Here is a 17,322-nt window from a genome sequence, read left to right on the forward strand (position 1 = left end):
ACCCACGACTGCCTGGCCAAGCTCGACTCCAACACCATCATTAAGTTTGCTGAAGACACAACAGTGGTAGGCCTGATCAACGATGAGACAGCCTATAGGGAGGAGGTCAGAGACCTGGCAGTGTGGTGCCATGACAACAACCTCTCCCGCAATGTGAGCAAGACAAAAGGAGCTGATCGTGGACTACAGGAAAAGGAGGGCCGAACACGCCCCCATTAACATCAACGGGGCTGGAGTGGAGTGGGTCAAGAGCTTCAAGTTCCTTGGTGTCCACATCACCAACAAACTATCATGGTCCAAACACACCAAGACAGTCGTGAAGAGGGTAAGGCAACATATTTTCCCCCTCAGTAGACTGAAAAGTTTTGGCATGGGTCCCCAGATCCTCAAAAAGTTCTACAGCTGCACCATCGAGAGCATCCTGACCGGTTGCATCACCACCTGGTATGGCAACTGCTCGGCATCCGACCGTAAGGCGCTACAGAGGGTAGTGCGTACGGCCTAGTACAGTGAGGGAAAAATTTATTTGATCCCCTGCTGATTTTGTACGTTTGCCTACTGACAAAGACATGATCAGTCTATAATTTTAATGGTAGGTTTATTTGAACAGTGAGAGACAGAATAACAACAACAAAATCCAGAAAAACGCATGTCAGAAATGTTATAAATTTAATGAGGGAAATAAGTATTTGACCCCTCTGCAAAACATGACTTAGTACTTGGTGGCTAAACCCTTGTTGGCAATCACAGAGGTAAGACGTTTCTTGTAGTTGGCCACCAGGTTTGCACACATCTCAGGAGGGATTTTGTCCCACTCCTCTTTGCAGATCTTCTCCAAGTCATTAAGGTTTCGAGGCTGACGTTTGGCAACTCGAACCTTCAGCTCCCTCCACAAATTTTCTATGGGATTAAGGTCTGGAGACTGGCTAGGCCACTCCAGGACCGTAATGTGCTTCTTCTTGAGCCACTCCTTTGTTGCCTTGGCCGTGTGTTCTGGGTCATTGTCATGCTGGAATACCCATCCACGACCCATTTTCAATGCCCTGGCTGAGGGAAGGAGGTTCTCACCCCAGATTTGATGGTACATGGCCCCGTCCATCGTCCCTTTGATGCGGTGAAGTTGTCCTGTCCCCTTAGCAGAAAAACACCCCCAAAGCATAATGTTTCCACCTCCATGTTTGACGGTGGGGATGGTGTTCTTGGGGTCATAGGCAGCATTCCTCCTCCTCCAAACACGGTAAGTTGAGTTGGTGCCAAAGAGCTCGATTTTGGTCTCATCTGACCACAACACTTTCACCCAGTTCTCCTCTGCATTATTCAGATGTTCACTTCAGACGGGCCTGTATATGTGCTTTCTTGAGCAGGGGGACCTTGCGGGCGCTGCAGGATTTCAGCTGCCTTGAGATCATTGACAAGATCCTCCTGTGTAGTTCTGGGCTGATTCCTCACCATTCTCATGATCATTGCAACTCCACAAGGTGAGATCTTGCATGGAGCCCCAGGTCAAGGGAGATTGACAGTTCTTTTGTGTTTCTTCCATTTGCGAATAATCGCACCAACTGTTGTCACCTTCTCACCAAGCTGCTTGGTGATGGTCTTGTAGCCCATTCCAGCCTTTGTAGACCTACACATCTTGTCCCTGACATCCTTGGAGAGCTCTTTGGTCTTGGCCATGGTGGAGAGTTTGGAATCTGATTGATTGATTGATTGCTTCTGTGGACAGGTGTCTTTTATACAGGCAACAAACTGAGATTAGGAGCACTCCCTTTAAGAGTGTGCTCCTAATCTCAGCTCGTTACCTGTATAAAAGAAACCTGGGAGCCAGAAATCTTTCTGATTGAGGGGGTCAAATACTTATTTCCCTCATTAAAATGCAAATCAATTTATAACATTTTTGACTGGCATTTTTCTGTAATGTGTTGCGGGGGGTTCAATTGTAGGCATGCCAAGAAAAGCACAGTATCTGTGGAGGATGTGAAGTTTACGGCTCGCCAGATTACAGCAATGGTGGGTATTGGCTCATAATTTACAACGTCATAACTAATAAATGCCAACATCACAGGACTGATGAACAGGAAAGATGTATTGTTTTATGAAAACCATACACAAACCCAATCTTGGCATTACTGAATGTTTTTATGGTACCAGTAACAGCTGCACCCTCACAAGGGATAATTTGACAGAAACATAAGTATTTGCAATGATACTGTTGTTAATGTTTGACATAAACGTATTCCCCTTTCTAGTGTTTCTTCACAGAAGAGTGAAGAGATTGCCAGCACAAACCAGCAGAGACATAAGGAAGAAGAATGCAGGGAAGAAGAAGAACAAGGATACAGAGGCTACGGAGTAGGAAGGAACAACATGCTAGAGCTAGAAGGCTACCCTAGTACTAAGTGAATATGTTATATTATGCAGACACTACTAGGTAATAGCATGTGTACATTTAATAATATTTCACATTAAAGGGCATCAACTGGCTCAACCAACTTGTAGAAAATATTTATTAATAACTCATAATTATCATCCATCAAGTGGTACAGTGAGAGTATATTCATCGGCTGAAATTTAAGAGCACGGTTCCAACTTCATCTCCACAAACGCTTAGATCTATACTTTGGTTTATCCGGTGCTTAATTTCAGCATTCTGTAATATCCTTTATGTACACTATTTCCCAGTGTGCACATCTGAAATACCATAACCTGTTAATTATTTGTCTTATGTCCCAAAGAATACATTTGAGACATAATAAAAGACTCTTCTTCCCAAATAATGCATCCACATTTATTTTAAATGAAGCCCATTGAACAAAAAAAAGAACATTGGTCATGTCTGACAGAATAGATCATAAATGTATCCAAACTTACTACCCAATTCTGACTCCTTTTAGGTTGCCATAAATATAAGGCCCCATTTCAAGCCTGTGAGGACTTCAGTCTTCATCCTTCAGGACACTGACTCCAGTCTGGGTTCAGATGGAAACCTCGGTCAGCAGTGTCCAAGGTCCCTAGATATGTGAATTAAATTAGATTTGACAATTCAAATGACACAAAGGTAACCAGTATTCAAATAAACATCTATTCAAACGTTTTATTAGAGAACTCCCTTCATTTGACATGTCTAAAACACCTTTGAAAACCCACTGGAGAATCACACACTGGGAAATATTTGACAACCACACCACTCCACGTTCTCACACCAACACTCACGTCCCCAGTGTCCTCAGCAGGCGTCATCCACATCAAAGTTCACACTTAGAGAGCACCAATAACAAGAAAAGAAACCACACACACCATACAGCATTCAGGTCATGTAGGTTATATAAACAAGACATATATTCAGCACAACATTCCACACGACATTTGGGTACTACATCTGCACTTGATCAATATACTACTTGATCAATATACTAAAAGGAGGGTAGGACAAATTGCAGATAGAGATCTTGAAGTACTATTAAATGAAAGTCCATTTAGGGGGGAGGAGCTTGTAGCATCTGCAGATCCCATTCACACTCACAACAGCAGTCAAATTGGGCTCTTTCATCGCACAACCAGTCCGTTTCACGCTTTCTTTTTCTCTCTCCGTTCGCTCACTCATCGATTCACTCTTCGCCACAAGCCATCCTCAATCGCACTCACGAGTTCTTAAAATGTCAGTTGCGCAGTTCTTTCCATTAAACAGTGGATAAAAATTAAAACACCCACCGTCTCTTAGAACATGCGGAGTGAAGCCGTTCTTTGATGGCAAAGCATTTACAGATGGAAGAGTGATACTGACATCACCCAAAGAATGCTGCCATAGAGAAGCTTCTTCCCGGGAAAATGGAAGAGAGGTGAACTGCAGAAGAGATTGTAGTGAAGGCTTTTCCATTGAACTTGAGACAGCAAATAAAGTCGCACTTAAAACATTTAAGTTTCAACCAGATTCTTTCCAATGCAAGATTGTTGTCAAATATATGGATGGATAGTGAACCAGTGATTTCTCATGCATTCAGAAACATCACAACTCACAATGCATGCATCAAAGAATCCAGTTGAAAATAAGTCAGGATATAACAAACTTAAGAACAAATCAATTTGACATCAAAAGTAGCACTTAAGCTGAATACCCTGGTAAACAATAATTCACTTCAAACACTTTCTAAATTAAATTTTCAAATGTACAAAACATCTTTCACAAAAGCGTTTAAGTATCAGACACGCATAACACCAGAAATACATTTGGGGAAAGACGTCTCACAATACTTACCATCAAACTATTACTTACATACCCCACCCGGAAGACTTGGACTCCATACTGGAGCCAAATCCTGAGCTAAACCCACTACCACTGGTTGTTGCGTTAGAACCGGTACCCCAACCTAGACTGGCTGAGCTGGTGCCGTAGTTACTGTTGCCTGTGCTGTAGGCCTGGCTTTGATCCCTGGTGGAGCTAGTCTGCCCAGTGGAGGTGGTGCCAGAGGTGGCAGTCTGCCCTTGCTGACTAGCCAACATACCCATCATTCCCCAACTGCTCTGTAGGGCAGCCTGAGCGGCAGCCATCATAGCAGGGTTCAGACTAAAGTTGCCAAAATTAGCCATATTACTACTGGCGCTGCTCCCTAACCCTGTGCGGTTACTACCAAAGCCCTGAGCCCCAAACCCGTTTCCAAACCGCCCTGCTCGCTCCATCATCTGCCTACTGCCGTGCTTTGGCTCAGCATTTGAGATGTGCACGCTGACCCCCTTAATAATCAGGTCCTCTCCACATAGGGAACTGGCAACCTGGAGAGAAAACATGCGGGTCAGTCTGACATTAAAAGGGACAATTCAGCAGATAGGAAATAGAACAAGGTCTTTGAATTTGCGGTGGCACCTACCTGGTCATCGGCAAAGCTGACGAAGGCAAAGGCACGGAAGGGCTTGGGGATGAAGACGTCAGTGACCTCGCCATACTGCATGAAGAACTGGCGCAGCTCATCAGCGGACATGTCTTCAGTGCAACGGCCTACAAACACTTTTCGGCTTCTCATGGGCTCATCTGGACCTTGCTGTTTTACAAAAAATGTTAAAGGTTCACACATCAACAATATACACCGAGTATACCAAACATTAGGAACACCTTCCTATTATTGAGTTGCACCCCCCCACCCCCCTTTGCCCTCAGAACAGCCTCAATTCGTCGGGGCATGGACTCTACAAGGTTCCGAAAGCATTCCACAGGGATGCTGGCCCATGCTTCCCACAGTTGTGTCAAGTTGGCTGGATGTCCTTTGGGTGGTGGACCATTCATGACACACACGGGAAACTGTTGCTCATGAAAACCCAGCAGTGTTGCAGTTCTTGACAAACCGGTGCGCCTGGCACCTACTATCATACCCTGTTCAAAGGTACGTCAATATTTTGTCTTGCTCATTCACCCTCTGAATGGCACACATACACAATCCATGTCAAGGCTTAAAAATCCTTATTTAACCTGTCTCCTCCCCTTCATCTACAATGACTGAAGTGGATTTAACAAGTGACATCAATAAGGGATCATAGCTTTCACCTGGATTCACCTGGTTAGTCTGTCATGGAAAGAGCAGGTGTTCCTAATGTTTGTATACTCAGTGTATATGGCTTGGGGGAAGATATGAGGCGGGAGGGGTGGTGACAAGTGTGGTCTGAAACAAGTGCTCTTGCCATTAATAATCCACGTTACACGCCATACTGAAACAAACACCTACCTTGGAGTTAGGAAGTTTGCAGTCACACCATCTTCCATCAATCATGTGGCGTTGAGAGATCACTTTGTCTTGAGTCTCATACTCAGTAAACCTCACAAACCCAAATCCCTTTGAGTTTCCAGTCTTCACATCTCGTTTCACCTGTGAAGAGGAGCATGGAGTGAAGGCACCACAGACATACCAAGGCATTGCACACTAAAGAGGAACTGACACAGATTTAATGGGAAAGCGGCTGTGCGTTTATATATAAACACCACGGCAGTCTTACTTTCGGAAACTTTACATTGATAAAAAAACAACAACAGGTAGGCTCTCTCTCCCTCAGTTGCTGACGCACAACAGAACGATGTTAGCCAGAGCCAGATGAGCCAAAATCTAGCACAGGGGACAGTAGATAACTTTTTCAGTCAAAATTGCACCGTGAATACGATGAGGAATAGTAGACTACCCTGCGCGGCCTGCCCCCAGTCCCATAATAACCCACGTTTTAACAAGTGGATGGATTTACAGCTTGCCTGCCTGCTCAGTGCTAATTTGATCGATGTCAAATACATTTTCATTGACAACTAAGAGATATGCTAACAGTCGTTCAAGTTTTAGTAAATGAGTAGCTATCTTAAACTAATTAGTGAATCACATGTCTTAGTAGCTAACCAAGTGACACTGCAATCCCAATAGATGTAGCCACCGAAGCTGAAAAAAAAATAAACTTGAGGGAAAGGTCTGCCACTCACCCACTTCCAACAGCTAGCTAGCAAACAGTACAAGCTAAGATTATTTTATAACTAACCCAAGAGACCACAGCCTGTCATTTCCAATGGAAACAAATGTGTCAGTGGGGGGCAGAGCCAAGCACGAGCTAGCGAGATCCTATTGGCGCGTTCTAGCATGTATCTGCATATTTCCATTAGGGAATGCATTCTCTGTGACGTGCGCATGTGCAATAACTCAAGTCACCCTTGCACTCCTTCTAAACAACGCATTTTTTTTTTACTTTGGCAAAGGTTAAAATCTACAAAACTGAGTCCACTCTTAGCAACATATTCTAGTTTTGGGAACAGAAAACTGTATTGAGATCAAATGTTTCATCGATGGCCAAAATCCATCTCGCTCCATCTCCTCCCACTGGGCTTCCTCTCATTACCATATTTGCTAGTGAGTAGAAACGCCTACTGGATGCTTCACACTGAAATATCTGGCTCATTGTTCTGTGGTACTAGGCTCCATGTCATTAGGTTCTAGCTAGCTAGAAAAATGACTATCAAGTCATATTGCTAGCTTGCTAAATAAGTAGGCCTACATAAATAGATAAGCTATAGCCTTAGCAACATACTGCATATGATTGTGTTCAGACTACCAATTACTGCCCTTTTCATCCGTTTTCGTCAAAAATATTGGGTGAATGAAACGGAAACAGTTCATCCCCTGAATGACTGGGGGCATCAAACAACATACTAGCTGTGATTTACAACCTGATAGGAATATTTATTAGACTACCTAGCAATTAATTGGTGAATTTTATGAATCATTCATTGGCTGCATCCATTTATTCTGCAAACAAAACCTTACTCTACGCAATGGAATGTTGAGTGAAATATAACCGATTTCTTAAACCTCTTAAAAAGTTAGTTTTGAAGCATAAACTGAAATTGACATTTTTGACCGATAGGATTATCTATGTTTTATTTTTACAAAATAGTTAAGTGTCAGTTCCACTTTAAATCTGGGAGAACAATAATAGTGAAGGTACCTAAAAACAGCACACATCTGCAAAGAATGAAATCGCAAATTTGAGACTACCTGCACCATGATGACTTCCCCAAAGGTGCTGAAGTAATCTTTCAGGTCCTGTTCAGATGTCTTCCATGGCAACCCCAGTACAATCAGATCAGATGTCTTCATGTCCCCTCTCTTCATCTTCACAGCAGAGGCGGCATCAATCTCGTCCATTTTCCTTTTGTTGTCTGCAATAGTGTGGTAGGGAACACTTCAGACTGACATTTGCCTAGTTAGATACTCATTCCACATGATGTATATAGGGAACATTTCTATCTTTTTTGTATTTTACCCCCTTTTTCTCCCAATTATGATCTTGTCTCATTACTGCAACTCCCCAACGGCTCGGGAGAGGCGAATGTCGAGTCATGCATCCTCCGATACATGATCCGCGCTCCTTAACACACGCCCGCTTAAACCGGAAGCCAGCTGCACCAATGTGTTTGAGGAAACACTGTTCAACTGACGACCGAAGTCAGCCTGCAGGCGCCCGGCCGGCCACAAGGAGTCGCTAAAGCACGATGAGCCAAGTAAAGCCCCCCACAGCCAAACCCTTCCCTTACACGGAGGACGCTGGGCCAATTGTGCGCCACCCTATGGGACTCCCGGTCACGGCCGGTTGTGACACAGCCTGGGATCAAACCCGGGACTGTAGTGACGCCTCAAGCACTGCGATGAAGTGCCTTAGACCGCTGCGCCACTCGGGAAACCTTTCAATGTTTAATAATTAATGGAGTATGTAAACATTATTATACAATTGTCCACTAGTTGGTGACTAATAAAAACAAACATGTAATAGCTTAGTCAACATACCTTTGGGATAATTGACGACATAGACCAGATTGCCCCAGCCGTTCTCAGGCGCATGAAGAATCCCTTCCACCAACCGGACCCCTCTCATGCACTGTGAAACAGGACTCCTGAATCGTAGGCCGCAGGCCCCTGGAAACTGAGCTGCCACGGTAGAAAGCAACACAGTGCCATCATCCTCAGAAGGGATCTCCATGGGCTCCTCATTCTCTTCTTCGGCCACACGAATGTACAACTCCGCCATTTTTTACCTACAATAACGCCCTTTCTCAGTCAAAAACACTGCGCTGGCTATGTCAAGTTAGCTCGCTAACCACACAAGTTGATCAATACAAAAATAGTCCCGAAAAAACACCACGGTTTTGCCAAAAAAATATCAGTTCAGATGTTAAAATGAACGCTACTTAAGTTGATTAAAGGAAATTGTATTTAAACGACTTCGCTAGCTAGAGCTCGTGAGATATTCACGCAAACGAAGCTGCCTCGGTCCCACTCCCAGTGTTCCTTTGTTAGGTTAGCTAGCTGGCTGTGTCATCGACCTAGCTTTAGCAATGTGGCTTTGAACGAGCTAACGGCGTCTCGTGCCTTGTTGGTCCTAAAAGCTGAAATTTCGTCCAAGAAATTTGAAATTAAGCAATAATTTAATTAACGTTAAGTCTTAACTAAGTTTTTCTAAACTAGCATACACGTAATACTGCGCATTTAAAGCAAATAGTCACGCTCAAACACACCTGCGACAAAAATAAACACGCTATTCTTTCCGATCAAAATGGCATTAACATGGAGGAAGTTCGTCATTTTCTCGGATCATCTCATTGTAAAAGCAGGGGGGGTGTTGTGCATCTAGGAAATAACAGAAACGGATAAATAATTATTTCCAGGCAAATATTGCACCATTTTTACTGTGATCACGTAAAAAGTATTTGTGTAAAAAAAAATTAGACTTGTGTAAATGATAACCACGGAGATGCATGGTCGATCACTACTACGGCGTCCCCTATGTAAAGATTGGATAAACCCAGTTTTTCATGTGACACTGGGACTGGGGAACATCACGCGGTCGACTCGAACGCATCCAACATTCCAGATATGAACTCCAGGCTGCTGCCCATCTCTCCATGTTGTTAGCCAGAAACGTCTTCATTCCTTCCTTAAAATTCAAAAATACAGTCATGGGAAGCACAAATAAAATATCACAAATCAACCAGAAAAACAGTTACATTCCTCCACAAATAAGTCCCCAATCAATACTTTAAATTGCTTTAACATCACAAGAACATCAAGATTAAACTTTGAATTTTGTTCCAGCAATACAGGGCATTAAACCTAAAAGCAGATTCACCTAGCTCGGTGGAGACCCTAGGAACCTCAAGAGTTAACCAATCCTGTGAACGGGTTAGGCAACTCAGGTGTCTATACTTCAACAGCAAAGTTAGATACAATGGAAGTTTATGAAGTAGGGCCTTGTAAACAAAAATTGAGTAATGTAGAGATCTACGGGTCTTTAGCAAAGTCCAGCAAACCTTTTGATACAGGATGCAGTGATGAGTATCCAAACTGTCGCCTGTAACAAAACGAAGGGCACTATGGTAGATGGCATCCAAAGGTTTAAGAGTAGTAGCAGCTGCACTTTGATAAAAAGTAGCACCATAATCAAGAACAGATAAAAAGGTTGACTGAATAATCTGCTTCCTACTGCTTAGAGAAAGGCACGATCTGTTTCTGTAAAAAAAGCCAACTTTAAATCTTAGCTTCTTAACCAAGTTTCAAGTTGTAATTTTTTATGTCACATGCACACGTACAGTGAAATGCCTTTCTTGCAAACTCAAAACCCAACAATGCAATAATCAATAACAATGTAATACTAGAAAAAAAACATGAGAAATATGAAGAACACAATAAGTAAGTAAGTAAGCATACTATATACAAGGTCAGTTCCAATACCATATTTACAATGTGCAGGGATACTGGAGTGATGGAGGTAGATCATTAAACATGTCTTTTAGATTGTCTGAAGCCTGCATTTCCCAATCATAATTTAGGTCACCCAGGATAATAACTTCTGATTTAATAAAAGAAGACAAACTAGTTAACTCCTCGAGTGCACAAAGGTTAGCTGAGGAAGGACGGTAGACCCCTATAACAGTTATGGATACATTTTGCCCCAGACAAAGGCTTAAAGATAGTAGCAAATATTTTTGGCCAAGGGAAATGGATTTCAGTAAAGAGACAGATAAATTATTTTTTATAAGAATGGCCACTACACCACCTCTACCCTGTCTGTCAGCTCTGAACACATTATAACCCTCAATATTAATATCAGAGTCCAGAATGTCCCCAGAGATCCAAGTTTCAGTCAAGCCCAGATCTTGATGTAATTCAGGAAGTAAGCTCCTAATGTTCAGATGCATCAACCCAAGTACTTTACGATTTTTAAAGTCACATGGAGTCTCCAACTCAAACAAGCTACGTTCAATAGACTGTTGCAGGCCCTGTCTGATGGTTGATATTGATATAGTTGGTATGGCTATAAGATTTCATAGAACGGCACCATTTGGTCTATCCCTATTAGTAATAAAGGAGAGTAGAAATTTGAATTACTTTTCCAAGTTTAGCACCATAGGGTCTGAGGCCGCAGCCAATGTCAATATGGGGAACTCTCAGAGTAACCAATGATGGAATGTTATAAATGGACTTACATGGGCTTTGGTTGCTATCGTGAAACAGCCTAAGCCCTCTACGTGATTTGAAAACCGAGGGGGTATTCAAGTTTATGGAATTAAGATTTGAACTAAAAGCACTGGGTGAGCAGACCACAGTGGGCTTCTCTTTTAAGCTAACAATAGCAGATCTAAGAGTGGAGTTGAAACGAATGGACACAAGATTACAATTGACAACACCCCTAGCTGTCTAGACAACAGTACGACGATAGCGCTTAGAAAGGAAAGGCGGGTGAGATGGGAGGGGAGAGGTGACTTCATTAGGGAGGGGTCTCTGCAGGCCTGGCCAGGAAAGAAGTAAGGTAATGTGGTGTGGGGATTTTAACGCCCACAACACGCTTTGGGGGGCGGGGGGGGTGGGGGAGGGGGGGTGGACGGATGGATGAAAATGGCCAAGTGATGGAAAATTTGATAGAAAATAAAGATCTGGTGTGCCTGAATGATGGCCGAGGGACCAGGATTGATGTAGCCACAGGGAAAGAGTCGGCCTTCGACCTCACTCTGGTATCTAGTGCGATGGCAGGAATATGTGAGTGGGAGGTATTGGAGGAGTCGACAGTAGGGAGTGATCATTACCCCATAGTATGCACAGTAGGCCGGAGGGAGGAGGAGGTGTCAGTGAATGGAGAAGGCAGGTGGGTGTTTGGAAGGGCAAAGTGGGATCAGTTTCAGGAGCTGAGTGAGCAGGTGATGGCTCGGGTTGATATGAGAGGGGATGTGGATAGTATGAATAACTGGGTGAGAACAGCGTTAGTGGAGGCAGCTACTGAGGCTATACCTAAGAGTTCAGGGAGGAGGAGGAGGAGGAAAGCAGTCCCATGGTGGACGGAGGAATGTGGGGCAATGGTGAGGAGTAGGAACAGGGCATTTAGAGTACTGAAAAGGACGCATAACTTCCAACATCTGATTCAGTATAAGCAGGCCCAGGCCATGGTGAGGAGAACTATCCGTCAGGCAAAGAGGTCATGTTGGCATCGGTTCTGTGACACCATTGGAAGGGCGACACCTGTGGGAGAAGTGTGGGGGATGATTAAGAGGATGAGTGGGGTCAGAAGAGAGTGGGATTATCCAGTGTTGACGAGTCGGGAGGATGTGGAAGTAACAGATGAGGAGAAAGCAGAGATGATGGCCAAAGCATTTGTCCAAGTGCATAGCTCCGTAAATCTGTCAGAGGAGGGGCAGAGGGGGAGAGAGAGAACGAGAGAGGAGCATCCTGGAGTGCTGGAAAGGAGGGAGGATGTAAATGATGCGTTGAATGCACCATTTACCAGGGCAGAGGTAAAAAGAGCAATAGGTAAGGCTGGGTTAACTTCACCTGGGAAAGATGAGGTGTGCTATGCTATGTTGGCCCATCTTAGTGATGAGGCACTGGACAAGGTATTGGTGTTGTACAACAGAGTGTGGGAGGAGGGGAAACTACCAGGCAGTTGGAAGGAGGCAGTAGTGGTACCAATCTGGAAGCCCGGGAAGGATCCAACGAAGCCAACAAGCTATCGGCCAATAGCTTTAACATCGCTTGTATGTAAGATTATGGAACGTATGATTACGGAGAGGCTAACTTACTTCCTGGAGAGCAGAGGGCTAGTATCGCCACATCAGAGTGGGTTCAGGAAGGGTAGGGGAACTATGGATCCAGTGCTCTGCTTAGAAGCAGAGGTCAGGAAGGCTCAGGTGAACAAGGAGACTGTTGTAGCTGTCTTTTTTGATGTGGAGAAGGTATATGATATGATGTGGAAGGAGGGGTTGTTAATCAAGCTTGATATTATGGGGGTAGGAGGAAGAACGTACAACTGGATAAAGGATTTCCTGTTTGGAAGGTCAATCCAGGTGAGGGTGGGGAAGTCTTTATCAGGCAGCTACTTGGTGGATAACGGTACACCACAGGAGAGCGTGATTAGTCCTCTGTTGTTCTCAATCATGATCAATTATGTTTACTCTCAGGTACAGCCGGGTATGGGGAGGTCATTATTTGTAGATGATGGGGCCTTATGGAAGAGGGGAAGAAATGTGCAATACACAGTCAGGAAGGTACAGGAAGCAATTGATGAGGTAGAGCGGTGGGCATTAATGTGGGGATTCAGGTTCTCTGTAGAGAAAACTCAAACAGTGTTCTTTACCAGGAGGAAGGTGGGAGATGAGGTATGCTTGAGGTTATATGGGAGAAACTTGGAGAGTGTGGGGGCTTTCAGGTTCCTTGGGGTATACTTTGACACTAGACTGACCTGTGCAGAACACATTGAGAGAGTGGTGGGAAAGTGTAAGAAGGTGCTAAATGTGATGCGCTGTCTGACGGGGAAGGAGTGGGGGGCTGGGCGTTCCTCATTGAAGACCATGTATGTTGCATTGATCCAATCTGTAATAGACTATGGCAGTATAGCATATGGTTCGGCAGCCCAGACCTCACTGGAAAGGCTAGAAGTCATACAGGGGCAAGGACTCAGAATATGTAGTGGGGCGTTTCGGACGTCCCCAGTGGCTGCATTACAGGTGGAGATGGGGGATATGCCATTGCAGATTAGGAGACAGCAGCTGGCAATTAATTATTGGGTAAACCTACAAGGACATTGGGTGTCATCCTGCGAAAGGGATTTTACAGGCATGCTGGGAACATGAGCGAAGACAGAACACAAGCTTTGGGTGGATGGGTAATACCCAGGCGAAGGAGATGGGACTGTATGGAAGGGAGTTTGATCCAACGGTAGCTATTCCTGTAAATCCACCATGGCTACTCCTGCCTCCAGTAGTTGATCTAGAAGTGTTGGCGAGACTACAGAAAGATAGGGAGGGGGTTGATCCAGCTGATTTCTTTAAGAGACGTCTGGAAACTGTGTATCAGGATTTTGTGGCCATTTACACAGATGGTTTAAAAGATCCAAGGACAGGACGTACTGGGTCAGCATTTGTAGTGCAGGAATGTGGGGTGGAAGTCAGGAAACGTATTACAGATCATCTGGCTGTACATACGGCGGAGCTGATGGCCATACTGTTGGCCTTGCAGTGGGTGGAGGAAGTCAAACAAGACAGAGTAGTTATTTGCTCTGATTCATGCGCAGTGTTAATGAGTCTCCAGTCCTTTAACTCATGTAGCAGACAAGACCTGCTTTATGAGGTGCTACAAACCCATGGTAGGATTAAACAGATGGGTATTCAGATAAGATTTACGTGGGACCCAGCCCATGTGGGGGTGGAGGGGAACGAGGCAGTAGATGAACAGGCTAAACAAGCACTTAGTAGTGGGGATGTTGATGTTGAAGTTTCAATGAGCAAGGCAGAGGCAAAAAGACTGATATATAGTGATGGTGCAGAGATGGCAGGAGCAGTGGAATAGAGATAATAAGGGAAGGCATTTATTTCAAGTACAGAGGAAAGTCGGGGAGGGGAGGACGGCAGGAAGGGACAGAAGAGAGGAGGCTATTTTTATAAGATTAACGGTGGGACACAGCCAGTTGAATAAGACATTAAATGTGATAGGAAAAAATCCATCAGGAAAGTGTGATTATTGTCAGGAAATAGAGACAGTGGAGCGTGTATTGCTACAGTGTGGGCAGTATCAGAGGGAAAGAGAGAGGATGAGATCTAGTATGAGGGAGAAGGGGATACAGGAAATTAGTTTAAATAGTATATTGAGTAGAACGTCATTAGATATAGTTCCAAATATTTTGTTATATTTTTTAAGAGAAACAGGGTTGGCAGGTAGGATTTAGTTTCTCCCTGTTGCTGGCCCACATTTCAGTACAGTAGGTGGCGGTAATGCACTATAACGTTGGATGACAAGCGCCGATAAACCACATTGAAGAAGAAGAAGAAGAAGAAGAAGAAGAAGGGCAGGCCTGGCCAGTCAGTCGGAGAGTGGCGACATGGTGGCAAGGTAGTGGCACGACAACCATGCTGAGGAGTAGAAAAGGAAAAGGTCTTAGAATGGGACCTATCCAGGATACACTCCAATGTCTTGTGATGGAAATCTCTTGTGTTTATGTGATCGTATGTTTAGCACAATGCTGCATTTGTAGTAACCTGTCTTGGTTGGGTTCATGCGAGTGACGAGTTAACTGCACAAAGGAGGAAACCACACTATCCCTCATAAGCAATTTGGCAGTACGCCCAGAGCATTGCTCTGGGAACTAGAGAAGTGATAAAATGTCTCAGTTTCAAGGTAAGAAGCCTCGTGTGGAATAAGTCAGTCACATGCAGGAACCAACGCCTATGTGAATAATGAATTATGTAAATCATACTTAGAACTTGTATAAAGGGACTGAAAGGGAACCTCCCCTTCAGAGTTTTTCATCAAGACCTTATTGAGTTTGTGAACCTCTCTGTGCATTAATAAATATTGCTTCATTTACTTTGAGTTTGAGTCCTTAGTGGTGAATTTCCACGTCAGTCTCAATTTGCTTACTCTGGATGTCCAGCTCAGACATACAGTATATTCCTAAATAAGCTGACAGTTTCCACATTGGAAATTTGGCCATTCTATATTATCCTGGAACTGTGCAACATAGGTGCAGCTGCTACATGGGATGAAACAATCACCATAGTCTCTGAAGGTGGTAGCCGCCAATCTGGATAAAGTCAGTTTCCCCGTATGGCGGAAAGTGTTAGACTCCATTTTGGAAAAAGTCCGTTAAAATCCACACAAATAAAATAGGTTGGCGAGGAATCAGCTAAAAGTCAATCAATCCACACAGTGTGATAGTTAGTTAGATTGAGTCACACAGTTTGTAGGATCACCACAGTTATAGGCAGCAAGCCAGAACCCAATCAGACTAGAATCAAGCCAGCAACCATAATAAACACAACCAAGGCACAATACTCGCCAGCATAACAACAGCAAGGAGAGAGCGGTGACTTAATGTGATTAAATGCTGGGGCCCATCAAAACAGCAATGCAAAAGAGTCCGTGTTACCAGTATGATAGCCAGGAGAGAAGCACCTTGGGGGGTAAGTAGTTTCCAGTACAGGCCGGTGGAAGCTCGGAGGGAGGCAAGTGCTAAAGTAAAAAAAAAAAGTAAATCCAAGTAGTCTAAACCAAGTGGAGTTCAAGTTTGGCAGTAGTCCAAAAACATCTAAAGCACAATGTCAAGTGGAAGGATGAAAGCAGCTGTAGGCAGAAGTCTCCCGAGTGGCGCAGTGGTCTAAGGCACTGCATTGCAGTGCTAGCTGTGCCACTAGAGATCCTGGTTCGAATCCAGGCTCTGTCATAGCCGGCCGCGACCGGGAGACCAATGGGGCGGCGCGCAATTGGCCCAGCGTCGTCCAGGGTAGGGGAGGGAATGGCCGGCAGGGATGTAGCTCAGTTGATAGAGCATGGCGTTTGCAACGCCAGGGTTGTGGGTTTGATTCCCACAGGGGGTATGAAAAATTTATAATAATGTATGCATTAACTGTAAGTTGCTCTGGATAAGAGTGTCTGCTAAATGACGTAAATGTAATGTCTGCTCAGATAATGCCCTAGTGCAGAGTAGGGTGCCCAGGTATCTCCAAGTAGACCTCAAAAGTTTCAGCAGACTTGCTTTTTTAAGTCTCCTTAAAAACTCTGTATGCAATATTGCACTATTGTCCAACGTGTTCACAGCCAGATGAAACAAAGCTAAATGGAGACAAAAATCCACACATGGTTTAATCACAGATAGAACAATGAGGTTAGTTATAATAATCTTTGGTTTAATGTTTGATTTGTTACATTCAATAATTCAGTAATGACTTAAAAAATGATGGCAATCATCCGTTTTTATTGCCAGTAAGAAACTGCTAGCAGCTGAGAACTGCTCTTAACTGGCAAACACAAAAACAGTTAACAACTTCGGTAGAACAGACCCCCAGAAATCGTCTGATCACGAAAGTAAGAATTTAGTCGAAAATGCAGTCAAAGCTGGCGACCGGAGTATGGGCGAGTGGGTGTGTCGAAAGGGGTGGTTATATGGAAAGCGAATCAGCTATTGGCCAGATTTGTTGGCACTGGACATCGTTTAGTGTGGCTGATTGGGCTGCACGACGATAAACTGGCGACCAGTGCACCGCTGTTGTTTCGAGGTGCTTCCTACTCCGCAGCTGCACGTTCGTGTCGCGGCGGTAATACTTTTTTTCCCGCCCTCCCATTATTTTATTTTAAGTATGTTAGCACCAGCCTACACAATAAATAACTAATATTGATAGCCATATAGATGTCACCTTGATACATACAGTCTACTCAATGGGGAGCACGGCCGGCCGCTCATTAGGCAGGATTAGGCGGCCGTTTATAGTGGCAGATTGATGAGGGTGGCATTTTCTGAGGTAAACTGACCAAGACCCACCTTCAAAAACAA

The 17,322-nt window shown here is 44.2% G+C and overlaps 1 protein-coding gene across 2 annotated transcripts; it reads right to left on the reverse strand.

The window, feature by feature from the left end:
- Positions 1–2,486: 2,486 nt before the first annotated feature.
- Positions 2,487–9,077, reverse strand: LOC121578403 (TAR DNA-binding protein 43). Of its 2 annotated transcripts, XR_006002768.1 has the most exons (6): positions 8,301–9,077; positions 7,512–7,675; positions 5,712–5,852; positions 4,863–5,033; positions 3,709–4,767; positions 2,487–3,008 (listed from the first exon to the last, which is right to left on the reverse strand). XR_006002768.1 is itself a non-coding variant. In XM_041892765.1 (5 exons), exons 1-5 carry the CDS (start codon positions 8,539–8,541, stop codon positions 4,267–4,269), a joined length of 1,218 nt encoding a protein of 405 aa, XP_041748699.1. In that variant the 5' UTR covers positions 8,542–9,077; the 3' UTR covers positions 2,487–4,266. The 2 variants fall into 2 exon arrangements, 1 of the variants encoding a protein (XP_041748699.1); XM_041892765.1 differs by having other exon boundaries at positions 2,487–4,767.
- Between the last annotated feature and the right edge of the window lie 8,245 nt (positions 9,078–17,322).

Source organism: Coregonus clupeaformis, chromosome 12 (genome assembly GCF_020615455.1).
Source record: "Coregonus clupeaformis isolate EN_2021a chromosome 12, ASM2061545v1, whole genome shotgun sequence".
NCBI lineage: Eukaryota > Metazoa > Chordata > Actinopteri > Salmoniformes > Salmonidae > Coregonus > Coregonus clupeaformis.